Genomic DNA, 13,663 nt, shown 5'->3' with positions numbered 1-13,663 from the left:
GGAACCAGTCACTTCTCCACAGCCTGGGAAGAGGGCTGGGGGTGTTGACTGCCCTATTTTACAGATGAGGAAACTGAGGCTTCCTGTGGGCTAGTTCCAAGTCTCCCAGACAGAAGTAGCTGAGCTAAGACCTCAAACCTAAGACCACAGGTTCCGTCCCTCATTGCTTCTGGGTCTCAAGTCAATGTTAGACTTATTCAGTATTTCAAAAGTGTGTGTATGTGTGGGGGGGGGGGCGTGCGCGCGATTGCACGCGCGTGCTAGTACGGGGCCTTGAACTCAGGGCCTGGGTGTTGTCCCTTTTTTTTTTTTTCCCAAAGCTGGCATTCTGCTTCTTGAGCCACATCTCCACTTCTGGCCTTTTGGTGGTTAATCGGAGGTAAGAATCTTAGAGAAGCCTGGTGTCAGTGGCTCATGGCTATAATCCTAACTACTCAGGAGGCTGAGATCTGAGGATCTACTTCAAAGCCAGCCTAGGCAGGAAAAGTCTGAGATTTTTCTGTCCAATTAACTACTAGAAAACCAGTAGTGGAGTTGTGGCTCAAAGTGGGAGAGGACTAGCTTTGAACAAAAAGAGCTCAGGAACAGTGGCCAAATGGAGTTCAAACTCCAGGACTAGTAAAACAAAAACAAACAAAAACTAAAAGGTATGGAGAGAGGCCAGGAGTTTGGCCTAGTGGTAGAGTGCTTGCCTAGCGTACACGAAGACCTGGCTTCGATTCCTTGGTACCACATACGTAGCAAAAAGCCAGAAGTGGTGCTGTGGCTCAAGTGGTAGAGCCCTAGCCTTGAGAAAATCCAGGGACAGTGCTTAGTCCCTGAGCCCAAGCCCAGGACTGGCAAAAAAAAAAAAAAAAAAAAAAAAAAGGTATGGAGAGAAAGGCAAGATGCCCTTGCTACTGGTTCTAGCACAGAGACCCTCTCCCAGCCACCCTTTCGCAGTTGTAGATATCTAGAGACAGCCCTATGTCTGGATATACATGTTCCTTGGCTTTATGATGGATAATGGAGTTATGTTGTGATAACCCATTGTAATTGAAACAATCAACCACCTTTAATATACTTAGTTTTGCAAACATCCTAGCTCCATCTATTTGAATGCCTGAATATGATTGGTTTCACATCATCATAAATCAAAAAAAAAAAAAAGAAAGAAAAAACTCCTCACACGAACAGTTCTAAGTAGGGATTATCCTGAATGTTCTGACCTGGGTTTGCCCAAAAGTTGCATTACCTCTCTCCTTTCTGTGACTTCTGTGACTGGTCACCCCAACCCTAGCTGGGCATCCAAAGTGTGCCCACAGTCAGGTGACATCTTGGGGCGGAGCTTCCTTCCCCTACTCACCAGCCCTCATGGCACACACAATGTCCACACATGAAGTCTCCTTGATAGTGGCAGCGAGCGGACCGTACTTCTTTTTGCTGGAATGAAACCATGGTGGGGCATGTGGAGGGAGGGGACTGGGCCAAGTGGACCTCAGGAGGCTCTGCTCCATTCCTTAGGGTGCAGGGTGCTCTGCTCCGTTCTCCCCCCACATACACACCAGGGGCGGGGCTGACCCCTACCAGCTCGCAGGTGCACACGTCACAGATGACGCTCACGTCCATCTGGAGGCCGTCAGAGAAGGAGGGCTTTAGGTGGATGTTGCCCCTCTGGTCTTCATCTGCCAGCTGGCACACGTGTGTACCATCCACATCCTCCGCGGCCCGCAGCTGCACGTCATATGTGCCCTGCAGGGATTCCGCCATTAGCCAAAGGGGGGCCTGAGGTGCTGGGCCGTCAGACTTCCTAGCCTATAACCCTAACTCCACATGCTTGTCTCACCAGTCCTTGGAGTGCCAGGCTCTGATTCATCCCAACTATGGACATGGGTGCCAAGCAGAGCAACCTGCCAAGGGCATCCAAGGGGCCGACACTAGAGAGGTTCAGGTCTCAGGCCCCAGGGATGTGCAAGTGCCCATTGTTCAAGAAAATCCCACCACTGGGAAGACATGGCTCTGGTGGCCCAAACTGCTGCCCCTGTAGGATCTTACCACTTCTCCCCGCTTGATGTGGAAGGAGCCGGTCTTGGTCTTTTGGAACACCTTAGAGGTGACCTCTGTCCGCAGGCCTCGGGGGCTGTCCAGTGCCCGGATGTCCAGGTTGGAGCGAATGCGCTGAAGGAGAACAGATCAGTGGTCATGGAAGGGGCTGGGCTCAGTCTTCATCTCCACCCCCCACCATTGGAAGGCATCCTCCATGGGGGTCAGGGGAATGGTGGCAGGATTAGAACTCTGGGAGCATGGGGCCATGCCTTAGTGAGTTCTCCAGGCCCTCTAGGGTAGTCAGAGACCCTTCTTTACTGGCCTATCCCAGACCCACTTCTCAGCCAGGACATGGATGCCCCTGGCCCTTGCCAGCACTCACGTAGAAGGCTTCCTCCAGCAGATCCACGATGTTGGATGAGTCCTCCTGCAGCACCCCCAGCGAGGAGACCGGGAAATAAGTGTGCAGTTTCTGCAGGAGAGAACACCAGAGCTCAGGCGACAGTTCTGAGGTTATCTCCGCTTGACAGCTGGGGACATGGAGGCTGGAAACCTGCCACTGTGCTCCCGCGCCTCCTCTTTTAGCTCCCTCCTATTTGGGTTTGGAGTTTAAACACGAACAAGAGTTCTCCCTGTTCCCCCCCCCCCACACACACACTCCAAAGGCTCCACTCTCAGGAGCCTCAAAGCTCTGGGAAGAGAGAGGCAAAGGGAGGGGACAAAGATCCATGAGCCCTCTTGCCCTGTCGCCTGGTACCCAATGGCCCATACCTCATAGTAGCTGTAGGAGTAGTTGGTGACGGCGAAGATAGGAATGATGTTGTGTTTGGCAAGCAGGCGCACAAGGGTGGGCACTGACGGGTAGTCCTGGGTCTTATACTGGGTGTAGGTGCCCGTGTCATCCAGATGGCATTTCTCATCATTGCGGTTCATGATGCCAGCCAGCACGTTGGCACCATCAGCCTCATAGTGGAAGGCAGACTCAGTGGAGAAGACCAGCAGGTGGGTGCTATCTGGGCGCCAGCCAATGGCCCTCTGAGAAAGACAAGAAGGGAGCTGGCCCAGCGAGCAAGCAGGCTGCTGGCTGAGAACCAGCAGGGAAGGCAAATAAGGGAGAGTGATTCAGGGGTGAATTTCATGGTTACTAATTTTTTTTAGGGTTTGTTTTTTTGGTACTGAAGCTTAGTCGAGGGCTGGGGACTAGCCCTGAGCTTCTTTGCTCAAAGCGAATGCACTGGAGTCTCAGCTCCACTTCTAGCTTTGGAGATAAGAGTTTCACAGACTTTCTGCCCAGGCTGACTTCAAACCACCATCCTCAGATCTCAGCCTCCTACATAGGATTACAGGTGTGTCACTAGAGTAGTAAAAAGTAATCTTAATTAAAAACAAACAATCAAACAAACAAAGAGCGAGTTAAGTCAGGCACCAGTGGCCAAAGTCAGCCTGGGCAAGAAAGTTTGTGACACATCTCCAGTGAACCACTAGAAAACTGGAAGTGGCACTGTGACTCAAAGTGGTAGAGCAATAGTCTTGCATGAAAAAAACTCAGGGACAGCTCCCAGGCCCTGAGTTCAAGGCTCACAATCACCACTACCACCACCAACAACCAAAATATAAAAAAGAAGTTAAAAAAAGAGCAAGTTTCAGATTTTTTTTGGCCAGTCCTGGGGCTTGAACTCAGGGCCTTAAGCTTTCTCAAGGTTAGCACTCTCCCACTTGAGCCACAGTACCATTTCTGGCTTTTGCTAAGTACTGAGGAATTGAACCCTGATCTTCATGCACACTAGGCAAGCACTCTACCAGTACACCAAACTCCCAGTCCCAAGTTTCAGAATTGTAAGTACACCAATCCCCTTGTATAAAATAAGGAAAAAGGAACAAAATATACAAGAACCAAGCTGGGTGCCTGTGGCTCATGCCGGTAATCTTAGCTACTCAGGAGGCTGAGATCTGAGGAAGATGGTTTAAAGCCATGAGATTCTTATCTCCTATTAACCACCAAAAAACTCGAAGTAGCATTGTGGCTCAAGTGGTAGAGCACTAGCCTTAAACTGAAGAACTCAGGGATAGCACCCAGGCCCAGAGTTCAAGCCCAACTGACCAACACACACACACACACACACACACACACACACACACACACACACACAACTAGTAGATGCTGATGGTGGTGAAATTATAGTTGATTTTTGTTCTTTGTTGTCTAAATTAACCATAATATATATATATATTTATTATTATTTTCAAACTGAAAGAATAGCCGGGCGTGGTGACTCATGTCTGTAATTCTAGCTACTCAGAAGGCTGAGATCTAAGAATGACAATTCAAAGCCAGCTCAGGCACTAAAGAAACTCTTATCTCCAATTAACCACTAGAAAATGGGAAGTGGTGCTGTGGCTCAAGGGGTAGGGTGGTAGCCTTGCGCTGAAGAGCTCAGGGACAGCACCCAGGCCCAGACCCATGACCAACAACAACAGAAAGAAAGAGAGAAAGAAAGAGAGAAAGAAAGAAAGAAAGAAAGAAAGAAAGAAAGAAAGAAAGAAAGAAAGGAAGAAAGAAAGGAAGGAAAGAAAGAGTAGATGTACACATTTCTATGGCCGGTACATTTGGAGACTGGATGGCTTGTGGGGCTAGACTCGGTCTCCATTGATTCCAGAACTCCAAGGCTCTTGTCTGGATCACTGGCAAAGACCTTGGCTCCCAGAACAACAAAATTTGGATTGCAACTTGAGGGTCACTCTAATGTCTGAGTTTGTCCCAGCACCTGGGGCCTACGCCTGGGAGCTGCAGGCATCCTCTGGAGGGTTTGGGAGCAGGCCAGTGGGCAGCTCATGCTCCTGATCTAGGTGAACAAGGCCTGTCCTGGCACTTACTGTACACACAGCTGTCTGCAGAATGGCATCAAAGCCACCTTCGGGAGCGTCCAGGTTACCAGAGATCCGCTCTCCTTGAAGTTTATCCCAGAATTCCTTCACATCCTCGGTCAGGCTGATGACATTCTTGAAGGAGAAGGGAGGGTCACTGTTGGGCCATGGTTCCTTCAGCCTAGGCAGAAAGACAGAGAGAGAAGGAGAGAGAGAGAGAGAAGGAGAGAGAGAGAGAGAGAGAGAGAGAGAGAGAGAGAGAGAGAGAGAGAGAGAGAGAGAGAGAGAGTCAGGAGAGGTGGGGAAGACTCGGGTTCCAGTGCTCAGGGCTCATTTTATCTAGGGGTAAGCAGTAGTAGTTTGAGGTTGCCTGGCTAGGGCCCATGCCCACCCAAGGCTCACTCCACCACTCACTTCTCAGGCCTCATGTCTGTCTGAGGGACACTGACTTTGTCCACAAACTTGCCAAATCCAATAGTGTAATCGCTGGTGAGCTGGCTCAGGATCTTGGCTGGATAGCAAGAGGAGGAAAAAAGGGGGGGATAGCTGAGTCCCAGCAGTTCCCACATAGATACAATGGTGGTGGGGGTTAGTGCGAGAGCTGCCTTATGTTAACCACTTGTGCTGGGAGCATTGCTTTGTGCTCTCAAAACTCTTGTTCCTATTTTCAGATGGGGAAACGAGACTTGCCTGTTCTGGGGCTTGAATTCAGGGTCTCACACTCCCATGGGGCTTTGGCTTTTTTCACTCAAGGCTGGTGCTCTACCACTTGAGTCGTGGCTCCACTTTTCTTTCCTTTACTTTTTTTCTTTTGGTTAATTGGAAATAAGAGTCTCATAGATTTGTCTGCTTGGGCTGGCTTTGGATGGAGATCCTCAGATCTCAGCCTCTTAAGGAGCTGACATTACAGGTATGAGGTGCCCAGGTGAGTTATGCCTCTAGCAAGTAGGAGGCTATTTGAGAATCAGGTCCCAGCTTGGTCTGCAGAGCTGAGATGTGGCAGGGAGTGCCACCCTTGTGAGAGCCACTGTTCATGGCCCCTAAAGTCCCATGTGGTGAGGTTTGGCTGGGACCCTTGCCCAAGAGCAGGGAGGATCCTTTGGGAGGCATGGATATCCTGTCCTTTTTTTTTTGTGTGTCAGTTACGGGGCTTGAACTCTGGGCCTAGGCGCTATCCCTGAGCTCTTCAACTCAAGGCTAGTGCTCTACCACTTGAGCCACAGCACCACTTCTGGTTTTCTGGTAGTTAATTAGAAACTCTCACGGACTTTAGTGCCAGGCTGGCTTTGAACTGTGATCTTTAAATCTCATCCTCCTGAGTAGCTAGGATTACAGGCATGAGCCACTGGTGCCTGGCTGTCCTGTCTGTCTTGTGAGGTGAATACAGCTGTCCTGAATTCCCACTCCATCCTACAGTCCCCCTCCCCGCTCCCTCTGCCAATGGCACAGGCGTACCTAGGTTCTGCCCCATCTGCTTGAGATTGTCCAGATCATCAGACATGGAGTTGGAGAAGTCCATGAGGATATAGAGATCCACAGGGCTATCCAGAGGCTCGAACACCTCAAATTCAAAGCGCCGCTCCTCCCCGGGCCGCAGCCGCACTTGCAGGCGTTGGGGGTACACCTGGCTACGGCGCAAGTTGATGTCGATCTGTGTCGCCTGTGTCAGGGTGAGGGAACGGCTGTCTGGAGGGTCGCTTTGGAGACCCCAGCGGGGCCTCAGCCCTCCCAAGGAGCACCACGGTTAACCCCCCCATAACCAGCCCTGGAGGGTCTCACCCTCAGGCCTGTTCTACGTACCTCTGTGATCTCCAAGCTGCTTTCCATGACTACCACGTTCTCCAGCCGGCAGCCCGCGGCCAGCAGCTCCTTCTGGGTATTGCAGCGTCGCTCCTTGAACATCTGGTCAGAAGCAGACAGGGTCAGTGGGGGAAGTAGCCATCTCTTGAGTGTCTCAACACTGGATTTCTTTCTTTCTGATATTCCTGTATCTTGTCTTTCAGTCTTTGGGCAAAGGGATGGCTGTCTTTGCCAATTTTCATAGTGAAAAATATTCCCTCCGTAGTCTACTTTGAGTTTGTCAACAGGACCTCAAGTTGACAAGGAAAATTTAATTGGTAGGAGGTAAGCACCAGTCATTTGTCAACTGGGGACATGCAGAGAGCAGTTGATGTGTCCGAAAACTCTCCTCCAAATGCCTATGAAATTGTCAGCTGTAACCCTAGCTATCCAGAAGGCTGAAATCTGAGGACTATGGTTTGAAGCTAGCCTCGGCAGGGAAATCTATGAGATGCTTTTCTACAATTAACCACCAAAAGGCCAGAAGTAGAGCTGTAGCTCAGGTGGTAGAGCATTAACACTGAGCAAAAAAGCTCAGGGATAGTACCCAGGCCCTTAGTTCAAGGTCTAAGACCAGCACCAATTCTGTCCCCCACCAAAAAAAAAGCACCCCCACAACAGCTCATAAACTAGGTGTCAGTGATTCACATCTGTAATTGTAGGTACTCAAGAAGCTGAGATCTGGTCGGGAGCAGTCCAGTGGTAGAGTGCTTGCCTAGCATGCACGAAGCCCTAGGTTCAATTCTTTGGTATTACATACACAGAAAAAAGCTGGAAGTGGTGCTGTGGCTTAAGTAATAGAGTGCTAGCCTTGAGAAAAACCCAAGGACAGCGCCCAGGCCCCAAGTTCAAGCCTCAGGACTGGCCAAAAAAAAAAAAAAAAAAAAAAGCTGAGATCTGAGGGCTAAGATTTACAGCCAGACTGGGCAGAAAAAGTCCATGATATTCCAATTAACCACCAAATTCTCCAATTAACCATCAAAAAGTCAGACGTGAAGGTGTGGCTCAAGTGGTAGACACTATTACACTATTGGTGGGCAGGCAAACTAATTCACCTACTCTGGGTGGCAGTTTGGAAGTTCCTCAAAAAACTAAACATGGACCTTCCCTATCACTCAGCCATATACTCTTGGACATCTGCCCAGTATGTCATAAGTTAGGATACGGTAAAGAGACTTGCTCATCCATGTTCACTGCTGCACCACTCACAATAGCCAAGTTATGGAAACAGCCCAAATGCCCTACAATGGATGAGTGGCTAAGAAAAAAATGTGGTAGGGCCAGGAGTTTGGCCTAGTGGTTAAAGTGCTTGCCTAGCATGCACAAAGACCCGGGTTCGATTCCTTGGTACCACATACATACAAAAAAGCCGGAAGTGGTGCTGAGGCTCAAGTGGTAGAGCTCTAGCCTTGAGAAAGTCCAAGGACAGCGCTCAGGCCCTGAGCCCAAGCCCAGGACTGGCAAAAAAAAATGTGGCAGATATATACACTGGAATTTTACTCTTCCAGTAGAAAGAATAATATTATTCATTTATTGGGAAACAGATGGACCTAGAACAAATCATGTTAAGTGAGGTAGGTCAAGCCCAGGGAGACAAATAGCACATGTTTTCTCTCATATGAGGAAGCTAGTAGTAAAATTTGCCAGGACATGAGAACTTATACAGGACTCCAGGCATTCACACACAGACTGAAAGAGGATACTCTTAGGGGAGGAACCCAAATGTGTAACTCCTCTGACCATTTTTTTTTTTTTTGCCAGTCCTGGAGCTTAAACTCAGGGCCTGGGCACTGTCCTTGGATACTTTTGCTCAGGGATAGTGGCACTTGAGCCACAGCACCACTTCTGGCTTTTTCTGAGTAGAACCTAGGACTTCATGCATGCTAGACAAGCACACTACCACTAGGCTATGCTCCCGGTCCTCCTCTGGCCATTTAAAATACTATTTATTGAAATGAATTCCAGGAAATGGAAACTTGGTTATTGTTGGTGGTGGTAGTAGTGTTGTTTACCTTTTTTTTTTTTTCATTTTAGAAGGGTAAAGGGGAGGGTACTGAAGTGGAAAGAGGAAGGGTGAACAAATGCAGTCATGGTATTTAGTAAACAAAATGTGGAAAATGAACTATGTAACTTGTAGGCAGGGATGGGAGAGGAAAACTGGGGGAAAATGAAAGTAGGGTGACATTGTGCAAAAAGAAATGTACATGTTACTTGACTATGATACAGCAACCTGTCTGTGCAACACCTGAATAATATGAACACTAAAATTACATTTAAAAATTTACAAAGTAAAAGTAATTTAAAAAAGAAGAAGAAAAGGTTAGGGACAGTGTCAGGCCTGTGTTCAAGTCCCCTTAATGGCACCAATGAAGAAAGAAGAGGAGTAGGGAAAAAGGAGTAACAGAAATGCTCACTTCATCTGTACAGTAGGCACAGTCCTTGTCCACACGGATGCACTCAGTGCAGCTCTTCACCTGAGCCTTCTTGCAGCGATTGGCTGGGAGGGAGGGAGGGGCAGACACACAAGGAAGGGCCTCAGTGGTGACCACGCCCTCTCCTACTTCCTCACCCTCACCTGTGAGTGGGGATTCTTCTCTCCTGATCTTAGAGAGGAGGAAACACTGCACCAGGTAGCATACTTGGAATGAGCAATTAGGTCTCAAATCCGCAACTTTCTGGGTTTCAGGGAATGGAGGGATGGTAGGGATGACTTGAAGGTGCTGGGCATTTGCCAGCAGAAATACCCTGGCTACTAACTCCTCAGGCCCTGTGATTGCGCCTGTCTTCCATGACCCCTGGGACAAGCAGCACCCAATGCACTTTGCCCTCTGCTGGCCTCTCCTCTTTATAGCTTCTGCTTTTTGACTCTGTCCCCTCAGCTGTGTGTTTGTGTTATTGCTTAACACAAATCCTGGCATACAGTAGACAAGTGAGGAAAATCCCAGAAAATCCCAGACCTCTCCACAAAGGCCCTTAGGCTTCTTCCCTTCTCTCTTCTCTCTCTCTCTTTCTTTCTTTCCCTCCCTCCCTTCTTTCCTGTCCTTGGACACTACTGCTCTGCAACTTGAGCCACACCACTTCTGGCTTTTTCTGTGTATGTGGTATCAAGGAATTGAACCTAGGGCTTTGTGTGTGCTAGGCAAGCACTCTGCCACTAGGCCACACTCCTGGTCCCATGGTTTCTTCTTGGCTCTGTCCAGTTAGAAACATAGAGAGGTCCGATGCGCACTGGCCCACACAATGAGTCATTTCCTGGGCTCTTATCATCACAATGCTTAACGGCAGCTCTGGTGAGGGAGAGAGAACTCTGACTTGCTGTATTTGCCAATGTCCATGGTGGAAATATCTCCACCACAGTCTACTTGGGAAATTTTAATTGGTAGGAGGTAGCACCAGTCTTTTGGAACATACAGAGAGCAGCTGATGTGTGGGCAGTCTCTCTCCTTCAAATTCCTATGACACTGTCGGCTCCACTGTGGGGGCCTCAGTTTCCCCTCTGAGGAAACACAGCTTTCTGAGCAGCAGCTTTATCTGTCCTCTAGACAGCCTCCTTCCTTTCCATCTCAGGTCAGCTGGCAGATCTCAGCACTTGCCTGGTAGGAGGGTGCGGGGTCTCAGATTCTCGGTTATCTAGAGCTGTGTCCCTGGTTTACTTGTTAGATGGCTTTCTGGGATGTGCCCAGGGCAACGTCTGGAGAATTTCTTGCTTGGAGGTGGCTATGGGATGTGTGAACTTACCCATGACCCCAGGAAGGCTGAGGCTTAGCAGAGCTGCCAAAAGCACAGTGGTCCATGGGTTGGGATGCAGCCCTGCCATCATCTTCCTCCGAAAGCTCTGGTTGGCACCGTCAGGGCCCTGGGTCCCCATCAGAGATCCTCCAGAGAAATGTCAACTTATTATGCAGGTGTGGAATCAGAAGCTCAGAACTGTGGTTACCAATGCTACAGCCCTGTGAGTGGCAGGACCCAAAGAGAGTGGGATTTCCCGCTTTCCTTTCCTTGACACCCCAGCAGAGGCTAGGAACCCTGTATGGCACTGCCCCACCTAGGGGAGACCATTGTGTGCTCTAGGCCCCCACCCTGTCCAGTACCAGGCCTCTTGGTGTTGATCTCCCTGAGGGGAGGGCAGGTCAGGGTGTGGCTTATTCTGTGCCCTAACAGGGGTTAGGTCCAGCAAGGGGTTACCTTTAGAAAGAGTCCTGTCTCTACCCTCTCTGGACTGACCCACCTGGCTAGACCAGGTGGGGAGGGGACCTTTTCTAACACAGGGGCCAAGGATGGGACAAGCTGGGTCTCTGGTCCCCCTTCTTTCCCTCAACCTGCCCCACAGTTGGGTTTTTGAGGCCCTGAGTGATGCATCAGCCTAGGGGAAGGTTATAAGTCTCTCCTGCCCACTTTTATACACATAGTGACAGCTTCAGCACATTCTCACTAGAGGTTTTTGGTTCCTTTATTTTGTGGCCAGTCCTGGGGCTTGAACTCAGGGACTGGGCACTGTCTCTGAGCTCTATTTCCTCAAAGTTAGCACTCTGTCACTTGAGCTACAGCACCATCCCAGCTTTTTCTGTTTATGTGGTATTGAGGAATCAGATCCAGGGCTTCATGCATACTAGGCAAGCACTCTACCACTAAGCCACATTACCAGGTTTTTTGTTTTTGTTTTTTTTTTTGGTGCTGGACATAGGGCTTGAACTCATGGTTTGGGTGCTGTCCCTAATTATTTGTGTTCAAAGTTAGTCTTCTACCACTTGAGCCATAGCTCCACTTCCAACTTTTGGTGGCTATTTGGTGAGTCTCACAGACATTTCTGCCCAGACTGGCTTCAAATTGTGATCCTTCCATCTCAGTCTCCCAAGTAGGTAGGATTACAGGCGTGAGTCACCAGCACCAAGACTTGTGTTCACTCCTAAACTATCGGAACACATCAGCAACCTTCAGGGTGTGCCTGCAGGTCAAGGCACTCTGCAGGTCTTTGAAAAGATGGACAGGTAGAAACCTTGGAAATGAAGGAGCATGGCCACAGAGCCATTGGGGCCTCCAGAGCAAAGGTCAAAGGCCAGCACCACACCTCTTTCTCTAGAGTCCCTAGATCTCCTGAATCCCTTTTCAGCTCCCCAGCTCCACATGTGGGGCCTGGAGGGCTAGGCCCTGATGAAGTGAGGGAGGCTCTGTCCCTCAGCTTTTACGCCATGTCTCCCAAACGGACAAGCAGCAGAGCCAGCATATCGATAAGCAGAGCCAGCATCCCAGTGGGACAGCCATGAGAAGGGAGTGCTGAGTCAGTCAAGGTGGGGCTCCTGGTGGGGGTGAGGGAAATGACTTTCTCACAGCCCTAGGGTAAAGACACCACACCCTCATGCTATACAATGCAGGCTGCACACTTGGCTTCCTTGGGGCACCATTACCTAGGCAGGTAGAAGCACTGGCAGAGGCCAAGCCCAGCCCTTCCTCACCCACCCCTGTCCACAGGCTTGGCACACAGGGCTGCAGGGCTGTCGAACACAGCCACACCCACAGGCACCTGGTACTTCCTGTACAGGATTGCTATGGAATCTGCACAGAACCTCCTTTCCCAGACAGACAGAGGCCCAAAAGACAACAGGGTTTCCCCATTCTGCAGGGAGGGAACGGTCAGGACCTAGCAATGCAGGTCCCCACAGAAAACCATCACCCCCACCTCCACCGCCACCCACTCCATGTCATACTCGGTGGAAGTTAAGCAGCTACACAGGCTTTTGTTGAACTCAACTGTATTCAAAAATTTTTTTTTTACGTAGCTGGCAATTTTAGAAAGGAGATTTCACATAAAAGCTAGCATCGTGGGTTTGCAGGAATATGTAGCTGTGGCAGGCTGGGCTGAGTTCTCAGACATCCACTCTCCAGGCTGTTCCTGGGCGCTTGGCTGTTTTGACAAGCGTGTGAAATCAGGGTTAAGGGGACAGAAACGTCTTATTTGTTGACACTTTTAACAGTCCTCTCTCTCCTCAGTTCCCAGCCCCGTGGGGAACAGCAACAACCATGCTACCCCAGCTTAGTCTGGACTAAGGGTTGACAAGGCTCTCTGCCCCTGGGAGCTAACTGGAGCCCCAGAGGCACAGTGACAGTATGGGGAGAAGGTCACAGAGGTGGACAGGAGCAGTGCTGCTGGGGACTGGGAGAAGTTCTCGTCCAGGAGAACTTCTGGGAAGAATGCAGGAAAGATGGTTAAGAGAAAAGGAAACTCGGGGACTCCCCTACACCCCACTTAGACTCTGGCACCACCCAGCAGGCCCTGACCAGACAGACAGGAGAGGCATTTATTGCAGGGTGGCTGCTCCTTCACTTTTCTTGCAAACTCTGGAGGGGTACAGCCCAGTGGGCCTAGGTATCTGACATCTGGTCCCTGTCTATGCACCACTCAGCACCCCATCCTTGCCGAGAGACCTGACAGCCATTGTTCTTCCCTAACTCCCTTACACCTCTACACTCAGCTGCCGCCTGGGCACACCCGGGCACGCCGGGCACCTGCCCTGGCCAGCCTAGGCGGAGGGAATCGGGGCCTGCCAGCCTTCAGGAAGGAAAAGGGAAAACAAAAGCCAGGCAGCTACCATGCTCAGATACCCAGGATGTGGTGGGTGCCCACTTTCCTGTCGAGCCCCGTAGCCCTGGGCACTGTGATCAGTGCCTTCGGGCTCTCCTGCCCGCTGGCCCTGCACCCCACTTCCCGCGCCCGTCCCACGGAGCCCTGGACCTACCTTGGCTGGATTTGCGCCCTCCGCCCAGGGCTGCAACTCGGTGGGGCTGGGGGAGTCGCGACGGTTGGGCGGGCGGGAAGAGGGGAGCGCTTTATGGGGCGGCGCAGGTAGGAAGGAGGCGCTGGTGAGTCAGGCGGGCTGCATTCCTGCACAAGGCGCGCACCTGTCGGGGCAGGAGCCGGGGAGCCAGAAGCCGAAGC

General features: G+C 50.5%; 1 protein-coding gene across 5 annotated transcripts in view; it reads right to left on the bottom strand.

The window, feature by feature from the left end:
* Itgb4 (integrin subunit beta 4) overlaps nucleotides 1-13,663 on the bottom strand; it is a 34,952-nt gene extending 21,289 nt beyond the window's left edge. For 3 of the 5 annotated variants that reach the window (XM_090350303.1, XM_090350304.1, XM_090350306.1), the window contains exons 1-12: nucleotides 13,464-13,662; nucleotides 10,468-10,605; nucleotides 9,144-9,226; nucleotides 6,691-6,792; nucleotides 6,346-6,550; nucleotides 5,305-5,401; nucleotides 4,900-5,071; nucleotides 2,797-3,060; nucleotides 2,408-2,497; nucleotides 2,035-2,157; nucleotides 1,567-1,731; nucleotides 1,346-1,422 (exon numbers count right to left, since the gene is read on the bottom strand). In XM_090350303.1, coding sequence (XP_090206429.1) covers nucleotides 1,346-1,422; nucleotides 1,567-1,731; nucleotides 2,035-2,157; nucleotides 2,408-2,497; nucleotides 2,797-3,060; nucleotides 4,900-5,071; nucleotides 5,305-5,401; nucleotides 6,346-6,550; nucleotides 6,691-6,792; nucleotides 9,144-9,226; nucleotides 10,468-10,597 — 1,508 coding nt within the window. In that variant the 5' untranslated portion in view covers nucleotides 10,598-10,605; nucleotides 13,464-13,662. Of the gene's footprint in view, nucleotides 1-1,345; nucleotides 1,423-1,566; nucleotides 1,732-2,034; nucleotides 2,158-2,407; nucleotides 2,498-2,796; nucleotides 3,061-4,899; nucleotides 5,072-5,304; nucleotides 5,402-6,345; nucleotides 6,551-6,690; nucleotides 6,793-9,143; nucleotides 9,227-10,467; nucleotides 10,606-13,463 lie in introns of those variants that run through there. The other 2 variants (XM_090350302.1, XM_090350305.1) reach the window with 2 other exon arrangements.

The sequence above is a fragment of the Megascapheus bottae genome, chromosome 17, assembly GCF_031878675.1.
Source record: "Megascapheus bottae isolate mThoBot1 chromosome 17, mThoBot2.hap1, whole genome shotgun sequence".
Taxonomy (NCBI): domain Eukaryota; kingdom Metazoa; phylum Chordata; class Mammalia; order Rodentia; family Geomyidae; genus Megascapheus; species Megascapheus bottae.
The sequence above is the reverse complement of the archived record's forward strand: the minus strand, read 5'-3'. Positions and strand labels throughout refer to the sequence as shown.